The 21211-nt window shown below is 43.8% G+C and overlaps 1 protein-coding gene and 3 long non-coding RNA genes across 9 annotated transcripts in view; 3 read left to right on the forward strand and 1 right to left on the reverse strand.

Annotated features, from left to right (window-relative positions):
- Positions 1-10411, forward strand: part of LOC148130016 (uncharacterized) — a 333127-nt gene extending 322716 nt beyond the window's left edge. The window contains exon 2 of the long non-coding RNA XR_015750303.1: positions 9756-10411. This is a non-coding gene — a long non-coding RNA (uncharacterized LOC148130016). The remainder of the gene's footprint in view (positions 1-9755) is intronic.
- Positions 564-9257, forward strand: LOC113420997 (uncharacterized). Of its 3 annotated transcripts, XR_015750301.1 has the most exons (3): positions 580-972; positions 1824-2042; positions 2946-3016. It is a non-coding gene; the product is annotated as an uncharacterized LOC113420997 (long non-coding RNA). The 3 variants fall into 3 exon arrangements; XR_015750300.1 differs by lacking the exons at positions 1824-2042; positions 2946-3016 and adding an exon at positions 6896-9257 and having other exon boundaries at positions 564-972; XR_015750302.1 differs by lacking the exons at positions 1824-2042; positions 2946-3016 and adding an exon at positions 9119-9257 and having other exon boundaries at positions 564-972.
- The window catches only part of PDLIM2 (PDZ and LIM domain 2), a 75208-nt gene continuing 58451 nt past the window's right edge, over positions 4455-21211 (reverse strand). For all 4 annotated transcript variants that reach the window (XM_026681181.2, XM_087969643.1, XM_087969644.1 and 1 more), the window contains exons 7-10: positions 17238-17398; positions 10711-10856; positions 9092-9212; positions 4455-5468 (exon numbers count right to left, since the gene is read on the reverse strand). In XM_026681181.2, the coding sequence (XP_026536966.2) occupies positions 5273-5468; positions 9092-9212; positions 10711-10856; positions 17238-17398 (624 nt within the window). In that variant the 3' untranslated portion in view covers positions 4455-5272. The remainder of the gene's footprint in view (positions 5469-9091; positions 9213-10710; positions 10857-17237; positions 17399-21211) is intronic.
- On the forward strand, positions 14535-16845 carry LOC148130017 (uncharacterized). The gene is made up of 2 exons (XR_015750307.1): positions 14535-14720; positions 16480-16845. It is a non-coding gene; the product is annotated as an uncharacterized LOC148130017 (long non-coding RNA).

Raw genomic sequence — 21211 nt, forward strand, 5'->3', positions numbered from 1 at the left:
TTTTTATTTATTTGTTCATTTAATCACACCTTTATTATTTTTACAAACGCAGGTAGTCCTTGGCTTATGACCACAGTGACCCCAAAATTGTCCATGGCATTTAGAGCCAGTGTTAAAGAGCCGGTGCAGAGGGCATTAAGTGGAGCTGATTGACTAGGAAGTGGGTAAAGGCTTGAGGTCCTCTCCACCTAAAAGAGCCCCCTGGATGGTTCAGAGTTCCAAAGAACGATAAGGAAAGTGAACTAGGCTCATGCAAAGGTACCACTTGCAGCGTTAGGGAACATGTCAGATCCGTGTATCTGTCATTTCTTCAGTGGAAGAAGAAAGGGGGGGGGAGGCTGATAAAGAAATCCTTTCTTGATGTAACCTGAATATATTTAATCTTATATCGAATTTGTATAACCCACACATGATACAATGGAGGGAGAAAAGCCAGATGGCCAGAACTATCACCTCTGAGAGGCACAACTAGGAGATGAGAAGGTCATAAAAATTCCACAGTGAGATTGTACTTTGGAAACCCTTGAATAGTTGGTTCTAACAAGAGGGGTGGGGAGGAATTAACATACTGGCTTTTGTTTCACTAAATACACATCAAGATAAGGGGAGGGGTTCTAAACTCCCTTATATATCCCTGTATGCCTGAGAGGCCTCAGACGCTGCTTTGAACTCCTACAGGAATGGTCTCATCTCAATAAAGAATTCCTTTGTGATACGTTTGGATACGTTTTCAGAAGTTCATTCTAGTTGAGTGAATGGGAAAAGTTCTGTAGCCTGACAGAACGTACTGGTTGACCTCGGACAGCGTGGTCATTATCAGAGTAGAGTCATTTGAGCTTATTCTAGGCCAAGTAATTCCAGTGCTTTTCTCTGCTTTTAGGGAGGAGAGAAGCAGCGTGTTTTTACTGGCATTGTCACCAGTCTCCATGATTATTTTGGCGTGGTGGATGATGAAATTTTTTTCCAGTTAAGGTGAGTAGAATGGGAGCAGCAGAGACAGAAGCGGGCCTCAAATGGCTGCTCGAGGACAGTGTAACGTTGCCACTCTTCAGCCTTGGAAGGAGCAGTAAAGGGGCTGCGTCTCAGGTCTGAGGATCACCTACTCCTGGCTGCTTATAGCTGTTGCTTCTGCTGTTGGAATTGGGTGTAATCTACTACAGATCGTTATACGTCCTGCTAGAAAAATGCAAGTATTCTAGGAAAAAAGGTTTCTAGCTAAGCTTTTCCTGTGCCAGCTTCTACTTGCAAAGTAGCTGGCTGGCTGCATATGCTACATTAGAAACGAATGTTCTGCTAACCCAGTTTGCCTAAGCAGTGGGAAGTTTTTATGCCATTTTCTTCATTTACAAAGAGCCATACGCATATACAGGTAGTTCTCAACTTACAACAGTTCATTCAGTGACTGCTCAAAGTTACAATGGCACCGGAAAAAGCAACTTATGACCGTTTTTCAGAGTTACGACTTTCAAATTCAAATGCTGGGCAACTGACTCCTATTTATGACGGCTGAAGTATTCCGGGGTCATGTGATCCTCTTTTGTGATGTTCTGAAGAGCCATGTCAATGGGGTTCACTTAAACACGATGGCTCACTTAACAACTGTAGCAGGAAACGTCGTAAAATGGGGTGGGGACTCACTTAACAAATATTTCACTTAGCAACGTAAATCTTAGGCCCAATTGTGGTTGTAACTCGACAGCTACCTATATATGGCCCTTTTGCGGTGTCCTTTTCTTCAAAATACAGTACATACCTTTGCAGTATCACCCTGTAGGTTCACACCATGATACGTTAGTAATAAGGTATAATTGTTTTGTTTTTAGACAAAGATGTATAGGAAGAGCTCAGACCCATTGCAAGTACAGGTAGTCCTCGACTTACAACAGTTCGTTTAGTGACTGTTCAAAGTTACAACGGCACTGGATAACGTGACTTGCAACCATTTTTCACACTTATGGCCTTGTAGCATCCTTGTGGTCACATGATCAAAATTCAGATGCTTGGCAACTGATTCATATTTATAACGGTTGCAGTATCCCAGGGTGATGTGATTCCCCTTTTTGTGACCTTCTGACAAGCAAAGCCCATGGGGAAGCTGGATTCGTTTAACAACCGTGTGACTAATTTAAACAGTTGCAGTGATTAACTCAACAGATATGACAAGGAAAGTTGTAAAATGAGGCAAAATTCACTTTAGGAAATTCCTCACTTAGCAGCATAAATTTTGGGGGTCGTTTGTGGTCATAAGTTGAGGATTACCTGTACTCCGAGTTATAATTCGTCAGTCTTTGCTTGTCATGCTAACTACTGTAGATTCATGGCGGGTTGTATCCTTGTACTACAAGTTCTGGGAGTTGTCCCTTTGGCCTGTCTTGGACCCCAGAATCTGTTATGACACTTTTAGCTACAGTCAATTTAGGTGTCATGCCCGTCAGAGTCTGAATCCGAGGAGGAAGATGAACAGCTGATGGAGCAGGAGTGTAGCTCTGTTGGCTGTGGAGGAGGCTGGGGAAAGGTCCAGCTGGGCAGAGCAGGAGAGAGGTAGAACAAGGGAGAGGGAGTTCAGCGGAAGACCCAGGTCCATCCTCTCTTCATCCTAGGGCACACAGGGAGGAATGGAGAAGAGAGCAACATGGGTTGTGTGGCTTACGGGGGAAGAAAAGGCCCTGATTCCCTTCATTAGCCACAGCTGGGAAGGCAATTTAAAAGAAATGCATGCTGACTGTGGCAGCTGCTGGGAGCAAACATGAGTTTATCTGACTTTGCTTATCTGTGTTCCTGGCATCTTCCCAACCATGTTATTGCCATGCCTTCATGTCTGGAATTCTTGTTCCTGCCCTTTGAACTAATTACCTCATTTTGCCTTGATTGGATTTACAGTTACAGTTTTTGTTGACCATGTTTTAGACTTGATTCTCTGCAGCCAAAGGCTGTTCCTGGGAGAGTTTTTCTCCAGCCAGAAGGGAACCAGAACATTGGGGGCAAAGTTGGAGCTAATAAAGGGACTCTTATTGATTATCTGACTGTGTTGCCTTTGTGCCACGCCCCTTTGGGTCATCACATTAGGTGAGAGTGAAAAAAAGACCTTGGAGAAAACATTAGGAGCAATAACACCACCACTCGCTGTACATAGTGCAATTGGCACAACGGAAAACCACAATGTGTTGAACCAGCACAAGAGTAGCTGTTTTCCAAGAACTGTTTTGAATAGCTGACTGCCTCTAGAAATGGCATTCGGCCACCAGGGAGAGGCCAATTCTTGTATGTATCCAATCAAAGGAAATGCAACCTCAAAGCCCCACTGAACTCCTGTTATGAAAATGAGGACATCCGTGGCAGAAAGTGAACCTTGCAAACACAGGTGAGGTTCTCTCACTATTCAGGCAGGTAACAAAAAACAGCACTTACTGTGTTGAGCCTCGAACTGGCTAAATATTTGACTGAAGTCACCTCTCTAATATCCTCCCCCCCAAATAAAAAGAAAGCCAGCCTCTTCCTATCCTCCACACCCTGGGACATATATAATTATAAACACAGGTAGTCCTTGACTTACAACCGCTTGCTTAGCGACAGATTGAAGTTATAGCAGATATCTCCCACCCCCCCAAAAATACTTACAAACCAATTTCAAAGTTCTGAAGTTCACCCCTGATTGCATTTGCGGTGTTTGGCATAGCAACTGGCTTGCATCTATGATCGTTTGCAAAGTCCTGCGATCACACGACCACAATTTATGATGGGTTATGTCCGTTGGATACAACGAGTTTGAGTAACCATCACGGCGTTGAACAGCTGTTGCAAAAAAGGTAAAAATCTGCTGTGGTCATTTAGAGACCTACTTAACGACGGGCAGAACTTCCTACTGTGATTCCTGTCCCAATTATGGCTGTAAGTCAAGGACTACTTTTGTGGAAGTCCTTATTCTGACAAGACTGCTCACCCCTGCCTCAGGGACAGGGGAACAAACCATTGTGGGATTCAACCGGTTCGCAGCACTTCAGCTGAGCCAGTTGTTAAATTGCTGGCTGACCACGCTGGAGTCCTCACGCGCCCCATTTTGGCTCCCCATTTGGCCTACTAGGCCCAAAACCAGGTGCGGGTGTGTGTGCATTTTTGCACCCAGGGAGGTGCAGGAGGCCAAGTGCTACCTGTCACACACCCCTGGCCACACCCACCCAGCCGGTCATTAGGGCAGAGAACGGGTTGTTAAATTATTTGAATCCCACCACTGGGAACAACTACATGTCTCTTTCAATAAATATATCCACATTAATAAAGAGCATTCAGATGATCCTGCAAGCAGTTATTGCAGTAGCTTGCAGGCAAACCTATTTCATATGATTATTAAATTGAAAAGCTTTTTTTTAAAAAAAACAAACCCACTGGTCTGTGCTAGAAATTACAAAAACTCCTTCCTGACCTCAGAGGGAAGAGACAAAGAGCAAAGGCAGACGTGGGCCGATTGTTTTATCCATCCTTATACATATACATATATATATATTATATTTCACATAGAGATCTGGCTTAATATCTTAAGAGAAGCGTCACAGGGAAAGTCTACCATTCAGAGTTGAATCCACGCCGTCCAGGACCCCGGGAGATTCCAACTTCCCTTCAGTCTTAGATTTTGCATTTTGGGCAGAGGTGGTACTCAGCCGGTTGGCACCGGTTCTGGCGTACTGGTAGCAGAAAGCACTCTCTCATAGAACCAGTAGGAAGAAATGTGGAATCCCACCACTGATCTTGGGGCAGGGAGCGCTTGGCAACGGGGGCAAGACAGAAGTGCTTTCAGCCACAAAACCAAGTAGTCAAGAAACTCCCATTGCTTCTGGGAGCTGCTGGACAACAAACCAGGATTAATACAAGCACGGCGATCGCTTCCCAGAGTGCAGGAACTAAGGCCTACTTGGCATCAAGCGGGAAGCCATCATTTCTGAAGCTGTCAAAGGACAAACGTCCTCGCCAGCGAACATTTGTTCCTTGAAGAAAGATGGCCCAAAACTATGGTAGTTAGAAAGAAAGAAAAGAAAAGCCATTTGCCTTGAAGAATGCCCTCTCCCTCCCTCGACGCTTTCCCCAAAGATCCTTGCGTGACATTTTGAGTTGCGATGGTGGCCCTTGACGTCTTGCCCCCAAAACCCTCCTTTCCTGCAGATGTCTTTAAAGGGCTGAATCGTGTTTGGTGAGAAGTAGCTTTTGCGTAGATCCCTGCTGGAAATCTCCATCTGACTGCAACTCCTCTTCTTCAAGCCTCCCAAGCTCTGCTATCAATCTAAGACTGGGAATAGACGGCCACGACGGTGCCGCCCTCTGCTGGGCTCTGGTAGCGCTGGCGGGCGTGTTTCTCACAATACATCTCTTCCCCAACCCAGAAGTGGCCACGCATCTTCAGGTTGAGCCCACAGTCGGTGCAAACGTAGCAAGATGGGTGGCGGTAGCGGTTCTCTTGGATCTTCACAGCCTGGTATCTGGGGAAGATGGAGCAGAAGAGAAGTCCTGTGAGAAAAGAGGACTAAGCATCTACAAGCAGCAGGTGGTTCAATCTTGGCAAGATTTGTGGACTTCAACTTCCAGAAATTCCCAATCAGCAATCCACTAGTCGAAGTTCCACAAGTCTTAAATTTGCCTTGGTGGGACACCCCTGATCTACAACAAGCCAACCATCATCATCCAAGTGTCACCAACTCTCCGAAATGCTTGGTTTAACCAAGCATTCTTTAGTTTACTTTACTTTATTGTCATTGCATCTCGTACAACGAAATCAAACGCCATCTTCAGTGCACATCATGACCATGAAAATAAACACAAACGCACATCCTTCACCCTCCACACATTGAACCGAAAACCCCCAACACCACACCAACACTGCATTACACAGTATAATTCAAAAGAGCTACTGCCCTGGGATAGAAGCTGTTTTTCAGCCTATTTGTCCTTGTTTTTATTGTCCTGTACCATCTGCCAGATGGTAATAGTTCAAAAAAAGGGTGCCCAGGATGAGATGGATCTTTGAGAATGTTTTGAACTTTCTTAAGGCAGCGGGAGCTATAAAGCTCTTCTGAAGTGGGGAGAGGGCAACCAATATCTTCTGGGCAATGACCTTAACCCTCTGGTGCACTGTCCTATCTGCCCCAGTGCAATTGGCAAACCATACAGAGGTGCAGTAAGTTAAGATACTCTCTGTGGTGCAGTGGTAGAAGGTCCCTAGCAGTTTTCAATTCAGTTATTGTTTTTCTGAGAAGCCTCAGGTAGTCTAATCTCTGCTGGGCCCTTTTGACCAGGGCTGCAATGTGAGCCCTCCAGGTCAGGTCCTCTTTTAAGATAACACCCAGAAACTTAAAACTGGCCACTTGCTCCACTCGGTCTCCATTGATAAGCAAGGGCTGGATGTCTGATCTGTTCCTTCTATAGTCCACTATAAGCCTTGGAAAACAGGTTGATCCCCTTCTCTCTGGGGCAGCCCCTCAAATATTGGAAGACTGCTATCATGTCTCCCCTGGTCCTTCTCTTCACTGCAACCGTTCTTCGTATGTTTTAGCCTCCAGTCCCCTCATCATCCTGGTTGTTCTTCTCTGCACTCTTTCTAGAGTTTCAACCTCTTTATAATATGGTAACCAAAACTGGATGCAGTACTCCAGGTGTGGTCTTACCAAGGCTTTATAGAGTGGTATTAGTACCTCACTTGATCTTGATTGTATACATTGGTTGTAAGCGAAAGAACTGGTTGTAAAGTCACTTCCCCCCTCCCCAATGCAGCTGTGACTTCAAACAGTCATTAAATGAATGGTTGTAAGTCAAAGATGACATGTATTATCGAAGGGACCAATGCCTGACCTCTCATTTGGCTGCTCTTAGCATGGTTCATCTTCATCCACTCCTCTTTCCTTTTTTCCAGCCTGGCAGGTTACACCGCCATTTCCAGTTGTGGATTGCAAAAGCAGCCCTTTAATTAATTACCAAAATCATCCGCAGCTCTTATTCAGGAAAAAATATTCAGGCCCAAAACCGTCCTGAGTGCTTTATCCCTTGCCCCACCTGTGGTTTTAATCCCTGGGCCAAGGATGCCTTTGAAGATCTGAAGAAAGACAGATTCATCCATCTTTTGCCATCGTTTATCTGTATGTTGGACTGGTTTTTATCGCAACTTCTTCCTTGTGAGCTGCCTAGTCAGCAGGCATAGATGTTTAATAAACTAGCTATGGAGATTCCTAATCATCCAAGTCATGGTTGTCCCCAAAGGTGTTTTTTTTATTTTCCCCAAAAGACAACTGGACTTTCTTGCTTGTTTCTTTCCCCCTTTTAAAACATTCCAAAGAACTAAAGAAGCTTCTTCTTGGATAAAAAACAAATGTTTTCAAAGAAAAGGAAAAAAAACCCCGAGAAAGTCCAATTGCCTTTTTGCAAAATAATTTGTTTAATAAATTACTAACATTAACACCAAAAACAAAAAATGCACGCTTACAATCACCACCTTAGCAAATGCTTCAACTACTGTTACTCTGCTTGCTGGTTCAAAATACACCCTTCTCCTTATCAAACCATCCCTAACCGTTTTCCTTTCTGTGTCTTTTTTTTTTTAATGAAAGTTTCCTGCTAGAAATTCATTACACATCGTCAGGGCATGCTGCAGAGGGGGTATTCAGCAGGTTCTGGCCAGTTCTGGAGAACTGGTAGCGGAAATTTTGAGTCGTTTGGAGAACCAGCAAATGCCACCTCTGGTTGGCCCTCCCCCCTTCTATTCTCTGCCTCCTATTGAGTCCCAGCTGATCAGCTGGGTCTTCTTTGGTTGCCCTGCACAGGAGAACGGAGTTGGAAAGCAGGTTAGTGGGATGGGGAGCAAATGGGGTTTTGCAATAACCTTCCCCTGGTATGCCCACCAAGCCATGCCCACCACACTCACCAAGCTACACCCACAGAACCGGTAGTAAAAAATTTGAATCCCACCACTGGCATGCTGGCTCTTCACACACTCTGTAAACAGCTGCTGGAATCTCTACCCACCAGATGCCTATAAATAACAAACCCTTTGCCCTGTTGAAGGGGGTAGTGGCAGGGCCTCCTGCCCCAGATCAAATCCAAATTCCTGAACCTAGGACCACAAATAGAGACTGGAAAATTAGTTAAGCGATGCGATCGTTCAATGAGGAGTCGTATGGCGGCAGCTGATGCTGTGACCTTTTTGGAGGTGGTCATGAAGCGAGACATCCCATGTGACTGTGGCTTGCAACCTCCGGCCAGCTTCCCCCTTTGCTGATGTGGAGGATCATAAATGATGACCACGTGATGGAAGGATGATGCAGTTGTCATAAGTGTGAGCCCGGCTGCCATGGGCCTGGACTGTGATCACATGACCTCAAGGGATGTAATGGCTGTTAAGTAGAGGACTGATCGTAGGTCACTTTTTTTCAGTGAAAATTTTGAATGGCCTGCGCTGGACCAAGCTAGCATTATGCCCAGCCGTGTGGTTCTGCAGTCCAGCCCATCAAGTTGCCCCACGTCCTTCTCTTTGCTTACCAGAATAACAAGAGCTGGAAGGACCAATAACATTCCAGACAAATGGCTGTCCAGTCTCTTCTTAAAAATCTCCAGGGACAGAGCACCCACAACATCTGGAGATGAAGTCAGTCCACTGATTAATTGTTCTCACTGTCAGGAAATTTCCCCTTAATTCTAGGTTGGATCTTTCTTTGATAAGCTTCCATCCATTATCCCAAAGGTGCTTTTTTCAAGAGGCAACTGGACTCTTGTTTTTCTTTGAAGACGTTTTCGCTTCTCATCCAAGAAGCTTCTCCAGCTCTGCTCTGCTGAAGAAGCTCTGCTGAAGAAGCTTCTTGGATGAGAAACGAAAACATCTTCAAAGGAAAGCCTTTCTATGCCTCTTGAGAAAGCATCTTCGGGACAACCATGACCTGGATGACGGAGAATCTTCAGACATTTCCATCCATTACTTTTTTTTCTCTCCTGCCTTCAGGTGTTTTGGAGAATAAACCATCCCCTCTTCCATGTGGCAGCCCCTCAAATAGTTGAAATAGGCCTTCTCTATTCCAGTCCCTTTGGTACCAAATCCTACTTTAGGATTAGCCATACTCACGTGATGGGGCTGTCACATTTCTCACAGGTGTGCAGCTTCTGAGCGTTCCCTGCCGTAGTGCTGCTGACCGGCTTGTGCAAACTGGGAGAGAGCTGGCTGGGGAAATGGCTTGCCCTGCCCTCTGTCAAAGCAGCACAGAAGAAGGTACATTAGAAAACATGATTTTTTTTAAAAAAAAAATACTGGTTTTAAAACAGGGGTCCCCAAACTTGACAGCTTTAAGACTTGTGGACTTCAACTCCCATAATTCCTCCTCCAGTCATGTTAGTTCAGGAATTCTAGGAGTTGAAGTCCACGAGTCTCAAAGTTGCCAAGTTTGGAGATCCCTGTTTTAGACAGATGGTTTTATTTATTTTTATTTTATTTATTTATTTGATTTGTCAATCACTTACAACAGGAGTCTTCAAACTTGACAGCGTTAAGACTTGTGGACTTCAACTCCCAGAATTCCTCCTCCGGTCATGTTAGCTCAGGAATTCTGGGAGTCGAAGTCCACAAGTCTTAAACTTGCTGAGTTTGAGGACCCTTGCTTTAAAGAATGTACAATCCTATGTATATCAACCCAGAAATTAAGGTGGTTTTTTTTTTCTTCTTCTCAATGAAAAATCACATCTGCAGCCTCAAAAGAAGTATTTCACTGAATGAATACTTTTTCTTCTTTCAGTGTCAGTGTTAATAGCTGAAGCAAGTTCAGGATGGCGCATTGAGCAGGCCAATGCATCTGCACAGGTTTAGAAGGGAAACATGATTGTTTATAATTTTCTTGTTTCCTTTCCTCTGAAGAAAAAGTGGCATCCATCAGAAACCTCCATGCCCTTACATTATTAAAACTACCAATTAAAAGTCTGTCAGCTGAAAGCTTTCCGCTGATTACTGTAGTCTGTCAACAAAGATTATAGCCCATCCAGAGGCTGGTTTAAAATGCTGGTTTATCTGCATTTTGAATTTAAGTTTCCTCCCTTATTTGCTTCCTCCCTCCCTCCCCGCCCCCACCACACACAAACAGGGCAGCAAACTAGGCCAGCCATAAAAGGAACAAGACCTGTTCATATTATTATGACAAAAACAAAAAGTTGTGATTTGATGCTAATGCCTTCTTTTACTGCAACAGAGTGTCAGAAGTCAATGCTGCTTATCTTTCCTTTCTTCTCCTTCCTCACTTCTCTTCCCCCTCTTCTTCCCCACTGCTTTTCCATTTGCTTTTGTATCTCATAATAGTTTATAACTCAATAAAAATGTTAAAACTGGAAGGAACAAGACTTTTATCCCATGAGATTATTACATGGTCGCAATGAATAAAGGCCGATCTACCAAATTTAATGTTGCCAAGTTTCTCATATATTTTTTCTCTCTAGTTGGTTTGTTCTATCTTATTTCCAACCCTCACACCTTGTGATTTTGAAAAGAAGAGAAAACAAGCTCATTTTATGCTATTAGAAGCATTTCCCATAATCATATTTTTGCAAGCATGTATTTCTATAACATACACAAGAAAAAAAACTACTACAACAGAAAACACGAGATCGGAACACGTCTGGATTAAAATGCAAAGCCAGTTGTGCCATGTGTCTTCATTCTATCCCCAGATAAGTACCCTGCCCACCCTCTGCCTCTTTCACCTTTTTCATCCAATTCCAGAGCCACCTGGAGTAGGCGGAAAGTGCTGGATTGCCGTGGTGCAGCCCTTGTATCACGGTTTTCCTGCATCAGCTTGTAGACCTCCGAGTCTCCCTCCAAGTGGTTCATGGTTGGCTCCGTATCCAAGCTGAGAGAGACAAAACAAGTACAGTCAAGCTTAGGATGAAGGGGAAAAAAATACCTCAAGGTTTCCATCCAGGAGGACAGGACAAACTAGTATTTCATCCCTTTACAGTGTCTGAAAGAAGAGGGATGACCAGAATAGGGGCTGAGTGCAGTCCTTGTAGGCTGCTCGTCTCCAGAGGTACATATGTTATTATCACGATGCTACTTGTTTGACAATGGAACTCATGTAGGACTTTCCTTGCTCCAGACAGGACAAGATTTTAGAAAGTGACGGTTTTCTATCCAGGTTTAAAGTCAGAAAAACGTTGATCTCTACCCTTTCACTGTTTAAGAAGTATCTCTAGTGCTTCTGCTCTCTTATCTCTTCCAATATCTCCAGTACGTCTGTTCTCTCTCTCTCTTCCTCTCTGGAAACTAGATCCACCACAACCGGCAAAAGAAGTCAGTGAAGATCCAGGACGCTCCTTGAGACATGTAAATGGGATGACAGCCGAGAGGCTCCCTCTCCCATTGGCTGAACCCCAAGAGAAAAGCTTATCCAGGCATGTCCTTCAACACTTGTCCAAACGGCTCACCTACAGGAAGTGGGTCGTTTTGTAGAAGCACACGAGTACGGTAGTAAGGTAGCACCTGCACCGCTTCTTTCTGCCAGAACCAGCCCCCTGGACTCTAACCAGGTTTAGGAAGGCTGCGAATTAACCCTCCTCCCAGCAATAGCGAATTTGGTAGCCCTCTCACCACAATTTTTCTTTTCTTCTTCCTCTGGTCCTTGGAGTTGCTCGGAGTCAGTCTTGCTGCGTCTCCCGTTGTGAGAGAACAGGCAGGACTCTCCCTCAAACCTACAATCCTTAGACCTGCCCTGTCTCGACCTTCGTCAGCAACTCTGACGAAGTGTGTGATTAACCCTCACACTTCCTGGCCCAATAAGGAGTGCAGTAAATGATGCCTAGAAAGTACATTTTGCAGATCTGGGAGGCTTAGACACAATAGAATAGGAAGAAGGCTTCCTGACAAGGAAGGAAACTTTCCCCCAGCACCAAAATGAGTTGGGTTAGTTAGTTTATTTTCAGAGTGCAGAGTTCCAGGCACAAATTTTATTACTAAAATCTGAAAATATAAAGAGGTTATGATAAAAGAGTATTTACCAGGTATAGGAAGTGAGTATTTGGAAAACTGTTTGATTAAGAACACACCGACTAAGTAATTAGAAATGTTTGTTTTTACGTTTATTGGTTATGTATATCTTTTTGGTTTTGTGTTTTACGAAATGTTTTGTATTATGTATTTTTTTTTAATGTCTAATAAAGTTTATTTTAAAATTTTAAAATAAATAAAATCAAATCTGATAAAATACAATTTAAAATGAAATTGGAATAAGGTTTAAAATGAAATTGGAATAAAATACAATCATTTAATATAGAGATAAATAAAATAGGATACAATTATATTTCGGTATCATCCCTGCAATCTACCCCAATCAGTCCCACACCAAAATGAGTAAAACACTGGATGGAGTGTTTTCCTTTGCCCATCTCTAGCAACTGCCAGCCTCTCTTGAGAAATAAGCAGAATTTACCAGAGATAAGCACAATCCGCTTTCATGTTCCAACTACTTGGTGATTCAGAAACTTATGTTTTTACATATCTCCTAAAATAACAGTTTGAGTGGTTTTTGTGTGTGTGTGTGTGTGTGTGTCCCCGGCACAGGAGAAATCAATCTAAAATGGAGGTTCTCAGCTACCACAACTGAGGGGGTGGTGGGGTGGGAGGAGGGGAGAATGATCTGAGGTACATTTTCTGTTAATATGGCAGTGGCTTTACTGTATGTTTTTTTTTCTTGAACAATTAAGAGCCAGCCATGTCATAGCTAAGAAAGATCATCAGAAGAAAAACAAAGTATGGGGCACTATCGATGGCTCTCAACTTTTCCTGCGTCTATAAAGACTTTGAGAAGAACGCATTAAAAATTATAAGTGGAATTGTCATCTTTCTTTTTCCTTTTTAGGACTAAAATTAAAAGAAAACACATCAATATAACCATTAGTGCAAATTGCAGGTGTAAAATGGCAACCTCCAATTATCCACTGGCTCTTGTTTTATTTCCCTAGTAATTTTATTTAGAAAGAACATTAAAAGATATAGAAAGGAAGGAAAGAGGAAGGAAGGAACGAAGGAAGATAAAAAAGAACCCAGCCACCCCTTTAAGGAAATAAGATTCCGATTCATTGCTGTTATTTTATTTTGAAATGAAAACACCACAATTCATAAACATTAGGTAACACAAAATGCAGGAAGCTGCCTTACTGCCAGGCCATTTGTCTCTATGGTAGTGTTTACTCCAATTGGGACCTGCTTTCCAGTTCCTAAGGCTTTACTATCATTGTTTGCAAGCAGGTGTTCAACTATTCCTGAATAATGGCAGGAATGGGTTGCCAGTTTTTCTGTTTTGAATGGGTGGTGAAGATTTGAGAAACCTTTCTCTGGAAAGACCATTAAAGCAAACGGGCGCTATTCCTGTGCTGAAAAATGAACAATGCCCCAAGAGCTGCATGTTTGATCATCTGAAAACCTACGATATAGACTTGACTTGGGGAAGCTGAAAAACATCTATCGAAAAACAACTCACACTGGACCAGCATGGCAGATTGTGGTCCACCAGCTTCAATGGAGAGAGGCTTCCATCTTGCGTTGGGTTCATTGGGACTGGGCATATGACAATACTCTGACGACGACTATGTTCATATATTTAGTTCAAGGCAGCCACGCCCAAACTCTTGTCAATAGCTCTTTTATGCTGCTTCTTGAAGAGACTTGTGTATCAGTAATTAAAAAAGGGAAAGACACACATGCCCTTCCTTTTATCAATAAGGAAGGAGCAGAAAACACACCCAAAGGAAGGGTGTGTAGCTTGGCAGTGCAAGGATGTAAGTGATGAAACTGGACAACGCAGATCAAGGTACAGCTACCTTGATTGAGCTATTTCTGGCTAGCATAAGATTCTTTAATCTACTGGCTAATAAATGGGCCTTGACAAGCTTCCCCTAACCAGGCACCCTCCAAAAATATTGGATTTCTACTCTCCAGGTTTTGAAGCATTTCTAGCAGGACTACCAGGCTCTGTAACAGCTTTGCTCCCTATGCCCTCCGTAGTTATCTGTATTCATTTATTTATTTTGTCATGTTTATCTAGTGTAAAATTTGAGGTGGTGACTCTTTGAGGGCCTTATGCAACGAAATTTCACTTTAATGTATGCCGATTAATGTACATTCAAAGTCACAATAAAGTTATTCTCTTCTCCATTTTCTTTTTTTCTTCTTCTCCATTTTCCATTCTATTCCATTCTATTATTTCCTATTCTATTCCATTCCATTCCATTCTAATGTACTGTAGTCCCATCCCATCCCATCCTATCCTATCCTATCCTATCCTGGTAAACTCACAAGATTCATTTTTCTCGCCGCATACATATATACATCCGAACTAGTTAGTTAGTTAGCTTGTAATAAATATTATCAAATATTTAATAATATAATAGTTTGTAATAAATATTAATAGTTTACAATATTACCAAATATTGTAATGCATAAACTATATGTTTATGTAGTGTACCTTTGAGAGCTATTAAAATGAAATTTCCGATTAGTGTACATTCAAAGTGACAATGAAGTTATTTAAGTCTAACTCTAAGTCAGGTTTACCTTGCTGACAAGGGACAAGGAACTGAAGAAGGGAGGGACCAAATTCAGGAGGTCAGGGGCCACGCCTAGAATTCTTTGGTGGATTTTGCCTGAAGACAAGCGTTCCATCTTCCTGGTACGATGACTCTTGGACCACCAAGACTTACATTCTTCTGATAAAGTAAAGGTAAAAGCTCCCCTCGCACATACATGCTAGTTGTTTCCGGCTCTAGAAGACGGTGCTCATCTCCGTTACAAAGCCAAAGAAGTGCCAGCGCTGTCCGAAGACGTCTCCGTGGTCATGTGGCCAGCAGGACTAAACACCAAAGGCGCACAGAACGCTGTTCCCTTCCCACCAAAGGGGTCCCTATTTTTCTACTTGCATTTTTTACATGCTTTCAAACTGCTAGGTTGGCAGAAGCTCAGACAAGTAACAGGAGCTCACTCTGTGACACGGCACTAGGGATTTGAACTGCCGACCTGCTGACCTTTCTGATCGACAAGCTCAGTGTCTTAGCCGCTGAGCCACCGCGTCCCTTATTATTAATAACATATAATTTAATAATAAAGCCGACCACTTAGCATCATTCGCAGAAGGGTTTTTACAAACAGATTATTTTCTGAACACCTGTGAAGCAACTGCTTTTCTTTCAGAGAATCCTGGCTTGCCAGCAGGGGGAAGAAAGTAATACAGTACTGGTTCATATACCTATGTATACAGTTACTACAGCACTAAAAAAAATGTGACTCACAACTAATCTTCACACACACGCAACCATCATAGCATCCTCCTGGTCATGTGGTCCAAATGCAGGCGCCTGGCAACCAGCACGTATTTATAATTATTGTGGCAACCCCAGGTCATGTGACTACTGGCTTCTCACTGCCAGCGAAGTCAATAGGGGAAGCCAGGTTGGCTTAACAACTGCATTATTCGCTTTACGACGGCAATGATTCGCTTAATGACTGTGGGGGGAGGGAGGAAAGGTCATTAATATGAGGGGCAATTCATTTAGCAGCCGCCCTGCTTAGCCATGGAAATTCTGATCCCAACTGTGGTCATAAGTTAAATGCTACTTCCAGGTACAAAGCTGCCAGTCACTGAATGTGGTCAGGAAATTAAAGAACTACAACAATGCAACTGAAGCACCAATTGTTTCTGAGTCCCTCTCTCTCCCTCCTGCTCTCCTCTCGCTCTCCCTCCCTCTCTCCTTCCCTCCCTCCCTCTCCTCTCCTCTCTCCCTCCCTCCTTCTCTTCCTCTCCCCTTCTCCTCTCCCTCCCGCTCTCTTCTCTCTCCATCCCACTTCTCTCTCTCTCCTTCCCTCCTGTCTCCCCCTCCTCTCTCCTGCTCTCTCCCTCCCTCTCTCCTTCCCTCTCTCCCTCTCCTCTCTCCCTCCTTCCTCTCCCCTTCTCCCCTCCCTCCCGGTCTCTTCTCTCTCCATCCCTCTTCTTCTCTCTCTCTCTCCTTCCCGTCTCCCCCTCCTCTCTCCTGCTCTCTTCTCTCTCCCTCCCTCTCCCTCTCCTCTCTCCTTCCCTTCCTCTCCCCTTCTCCCTCCCTCCCACTCTCTTCTCTCTCCATCCCTCTTCTTCTCTCTCTCTCTCCTTCCCGTCTCCCCCTCCTCTCTCCTGATCTCTTCTCCTCCCTCCCTCTCCCTCTTCCACTCCTCCTTCCCTTCCTCTCCCCTTCTCCTCTCCCTCCTGCTCTCTTCCCTCCCTCCCTCCTTCTCCCTCCCTCCCTCCCCTTCTCCTCTCTCCCTCCTGTTCTCTTCTCTCTCCATCCCTCTCCTTCTCTCTCTCTCTTCCCTCCTTCTCTCTCCTCCCTCCTCCCTCTCCTCTATCTCCTTCCCCTCTCTTCTCTCTCCCCCTCCCTCCTTCCCTCCCTCCCTCTCTTCTCTCTTTTCCTCCCCCACCCTCGTGTACACCGACACTCCTGTTTGCTTTGAAGGTCCAGAGTTAGTGATGGAGCTTGAATTCCTTGCACAAACCATCAAAATGATGAGATTCTTCTTAAGACCTTAGAAGGCTGACTACAATCAAACCAAATAAATCACTGGTTTGACTCCAGGAGCTAAATCCGATCCAGATGCAACTGATCCCCAATTGCCATCTCCTCACAACTTGCTCTGACTTCAAATACTAATTTGAAAGCTGGAAAGGGGAAGGTGTTCAACCTTTCTCTCCAACTCTTTCCTGGACTTTCCTGGCTCACCATTAAAAAGATACGATTGGGAAAGAATTTAGTTAAAATAATTTATCCGTTTATATTTCTCCCACTACTCCATGGAAACTTGGAAAGGTAATTTAAGACTTTTTTTTTTTAAACTAACTCCTACAGCTACTTTAAAGTAAAGTAAAAAGTGTTGGAAGATCTACAGATAGAATCTGAATGTCACCTTTGGCAATCCCTTGCATATTTTAAGTCATTGTTATGGCCATTCAATGCTAAGCCAGCACCATTTCTATACAGCACGAGAGAGAAAACGTACTAAGAGCTTCCAAACAAGCTGCAGTGTACTATATTTTGAACAAGGATCTCCTAGGATAAAAGTGTCCAAACTTGTCAACTTTAAGACTGGTGGACTTGAACTCCCAGAATTTCCCAGCCAGTCATGACATCCACCAAGACTTCAAGTTGGCAAGGTTGGAAATCTTGGTCCTAGAAAATTCTCCCACTTAGGTCCATTAGAAACCAGGCAAAGTTACCTGTATCTGCGGTTATAGGAAGATGGGCTTCTTTCCTGGTCCTTCCTGATCTCCCCAGGGTTGGAGAAGGAGTATCTACCAGGCGATGGAGAGCCGTTTAATGGAGGCAACATTGTCACTGGAGACACCCTGGAATGGGTGAAGTTTCTTGGTTCCGGTATCTGACGTAGTAGAAAAGAGACAGTAGGATGACATTACATTAAAAAAGGCCACTAGAATTGCTAACGAAGATGACTGCCACAATCAATCACAGAACACTTTGCAAATATAACATTTTATAACAGATAGAACTAAACTGATACTACATGTGTGTGTGTCTCTATATCTATCTATAACTATCATCTCTCTCTCTCTCTCTCCTTTATTATTTTAAAAATAATAGAATAGATTAGAATTCTTTACTGTCCAAGTGTGATTGGATGCACAAGGAATTTGTCTTGGTGCAAATGCTCTCAGTGTACATAAAATAAAAGATACATTCGTCAAGAGTCAAGAATCATTAGGTACAACACTTAATGATAGTCATTGGGTACAATAAGCAATCAAAACATATTAGGAAATGGTCAGTATAAATCATTAGGATACAAGCGACAGTTACAGTCATACAGTCACAAGTGGGAGGGGATGGGGATAAGGAGTGATGAGAAGATTAACAGTAATAGTAGTGAAACTTTGTAAATAGTTAAACAGTGTTGAGGGAATTATTTGTTTAGCAGAGTGATGGATTCGGGGAAAAAACCGTCCTTGTGTCTAGTTGTTCTGGTGTGCAGTGCTCTGTAACGTCGTTTTGAGGGAAGGAGTTGAAACAGTTTATGTCCGGGATGTGAGGGGTCTGTAGACAATTTCACAGCCCTCTTTTTGACTCGTGCAGTTTACAGGTCCTCGATGGAAGGCAGGTTGGTAGCAATTTTTTCTTCTGCAGTCCTAATTACTCTCTGAAGTCTGTGTCTGTCTTGTTGGGTTGCAGAACCAAACCAGACAGTGATAGAGGTGTAGATAAAAGCAGCGAACATACCCAACACTCCTCCCTCCTCTTTTCCCCACAACAACAACAACAACAAGGTGTATTAGGCTGGCTTTCATGCCTAAGGCAGGACTTGAACTCACAGTTGCTCAACTTGCTACAGCATAGAAACTCCCCAATTACAGGTATTCAGTTTTGCAAACGTTCATTATTAAACCTCCAGGGACCAAGCTGTTTGTCTTTTGGGGAGGGAGGCTAAACAATGGTGATAAACTCTAGTAACATAGGCCTGAGGCTAAGAGACAGATCGATCCCTGTGCATTTCAGCCGTTGGTCCTACAAAAATATACAAGAATCTCACAACCCACCTTCTCCTAGGTCTAGGATCTAAGCCAATGATAATGAACCTTTAGGGCTTGGTTCAGAATTCTGTCTCTATCTCCTCTGTCTGTCTGTCTCTCTGTCCGTCCGTCCATTCCCCCCCACCCCCACAAAAGACCCCCGTCCGTCCATTCCCCCCCCCCACCCCCACAATTCTCTATCTCCCCCTCTATTTAGGCCACCTGAACCGCAGCACTTGGCTTCGGGTGTTGATGAATGCTGTCATGGTGTGTCACCTTTGACACCCAAGTCATAGGTTTCCCATCACTGTCCTAGACCCTTAATTTAAAAAAAAACCGAAAGATATTTAAAGGCTAGGTTTAACCCAACGATCCAAATTCTGCATCAAGAAAAGGCAAGATTTGGCCACCTGGATAAATGATGCAAAGTTAGATAAATAACCACACAGGAAGGAAGGAAAATGGGGCAGTTAAAAGGGAGATGGAGTGAAATGTCTCACCCCCACCCACCCCCCCACCCCAAAAAACCCCACAGGAATGCAATCTGGCTAACTTGGCTATTAAAGATTTCAGTAAGCCTCGCCAACAGTCTTTCAAATAAATCTTCACAACCAGCCACGGAAGCTAGAAATATGTTTCTACAAAACTCTGCAAGTCTCAGCTACCTGCCAAACTGCGTATCCCACATCCCTGGTTTTTCTGCACCCTTGTAACTGTTACGAAGACACCGGACTGGGCTGCTGGGGGTTCGCAGGGGTTTGGAGACCTCCCAAATCCCACTCCTGGCTGGCCTACCCTGCTCCTCCCTTCCCCTCCCCAGAGTCCCCAGGTGGCCCATTTTGGATGCAGGTAAGTACAGGGTCCACACACAGAGGTTCAGGGAAGACAAAAAAATGGGGCTCCCAGAGTTTGGGAAGGCCGGAAATGGGCCTCTGGAGCCCGGGAGGGACAAAAATGCCCGCCCCCCTGGTGCAGGAGGCTGAGTAGGCCACGCCCACCATGGCCCACCCACCCAGCAACTGGGCAGAGAACTCCTCGCTAAATTTTTTGAAGGCTACCCTTGCGTGAACACATAAACACAGAGGGTCAAGTTCTATCAAGTCTAAATGTTCCATAGAGCCACTTCACCCTTATCCAGTAATCCCCTGATAAGCCAAAATCTTTCCTGAAGAGCAGAACGCAAGCTTTCTATTGTGAGTAGAATAGTTGGGGGGGGGGTTTGGGGTGGGGGTGGACATGAAACTAAAGACAGAAAGAAACCTCTTCTCAACTTTTATCCCAAACCAGAAGGAGAATCCTCACCAATACTGTTTTAAAGGCTATTAAACGTTTTTAAACACATGTATTTGAGAAAGAGAGGTATTAAAGGTAACGGCTTATCCTGGCTTATTATCGATCATTTATTAAGACTAGCCAAGAGGAAAACTCTTGAGAACTCTGCACAGGTCCTACCGTTGATCTTACAGGATTTTAATTGCTCCAAAGAAGAGCAATTAAGATGATTAAAGGCCTGGAGGCTAAAAACCTATTAAGAACGGTTGGAGGATTTGGGTTTGGCTAGTTAGAGAAAAAAAGGACTGGGGAGGATATGATAGCAGTATTCCAATATTTGAAGAGCTGTCACAAAGAAGAAGAGGGGGTCAATTTATTTTCCAAAGCACCTGAGGGCAGGACAAGAAGCAACGGATGGAAACTAATCCAGGAGAGAAGCAACCGAGAACTAAGGAGGAATTTCCTAACAGTTAGAACAATTAATCAGTGGAACAGAAGTTGCCTTCAGAAATTATGGATGCTTCATCACCGGAGGTTTTTAAGAAGAGACTGGACAGTCACTTGTCTGAGATGGTATAGGGTCTTCTGCTTGAGAAGGGGGCTGGACTAGAAGACCTCCAAGGTCCCTTCCAGCTCTATTCTGATTCTAATTTCAAAGCCAAATGCAATCAAGCAGATAGGGAAGGTTGTCATGTCAGACATATCTTACTACATCTTTGTGTAGACACTTGGAATGCTCTTATTTCATTCTCAGTTCCCTCCCTGTAGAATGCCAACCGATAGGAAGGGTATCCACACAACGACGACTGCTTAACTGCTGTGCAGAGATAACTAACGGTACCCCACTACAGTACCACAAAGTCAACCACAACGAGTCTTTCCCATTCATTTCCCACAGGCTTTAGAAGGTGTGCGTTACCTCAGCGGAAGAAAATGCGCCCTTCATTGCATTGAAGGTTCTTTGAAGCAACCCAACAGGAGAGACACAGACTCCAGAGAGTAATTAGGACTGCAGAAAAAACAATGGCTACCAACCTGCCTGCCATGGAGGACCTGTATTCTGCATGGGTCAAAAAGAGGGCTGTGAAAATATCTATAGACCCCTCACATCCCCGACATAAACTGTTTCAACCCCTCAAAATGACACTATAGAGCACTGCACACCAAAACTAGACAGTTATTTCTCGAACGCCATCACTCTGCTAAACAAATATTTCCCTCAACACTGTCCAACTATTTACTAAGTCTGCATTACTATTACTGTTAATGTTCTTATCACTCCGTATCCTCCCACTTGTGACTGTATGACTGTAACTTGGTCGCTTGTATCCTTACGATTTATACTGACTGTTTTCTAGTATGATTTGATTGCTTATTTGTACCCTATGACTATTATT

The sequence above is a fragment of the Notechis scutatus genome, chromosome 7 (assembly GCF_049901735.1).
Source record: "Notechis scutatus isolate UNSWTSFEM ecotype Mainland chromosome 7, rNotScu1.2, whole genome shotgun sequence".
NCBI lineage: Eukaryota > Metazoa > Chordata > Lepidosauria > Squamata > Elapidae > Notechis > Notechis scutatus.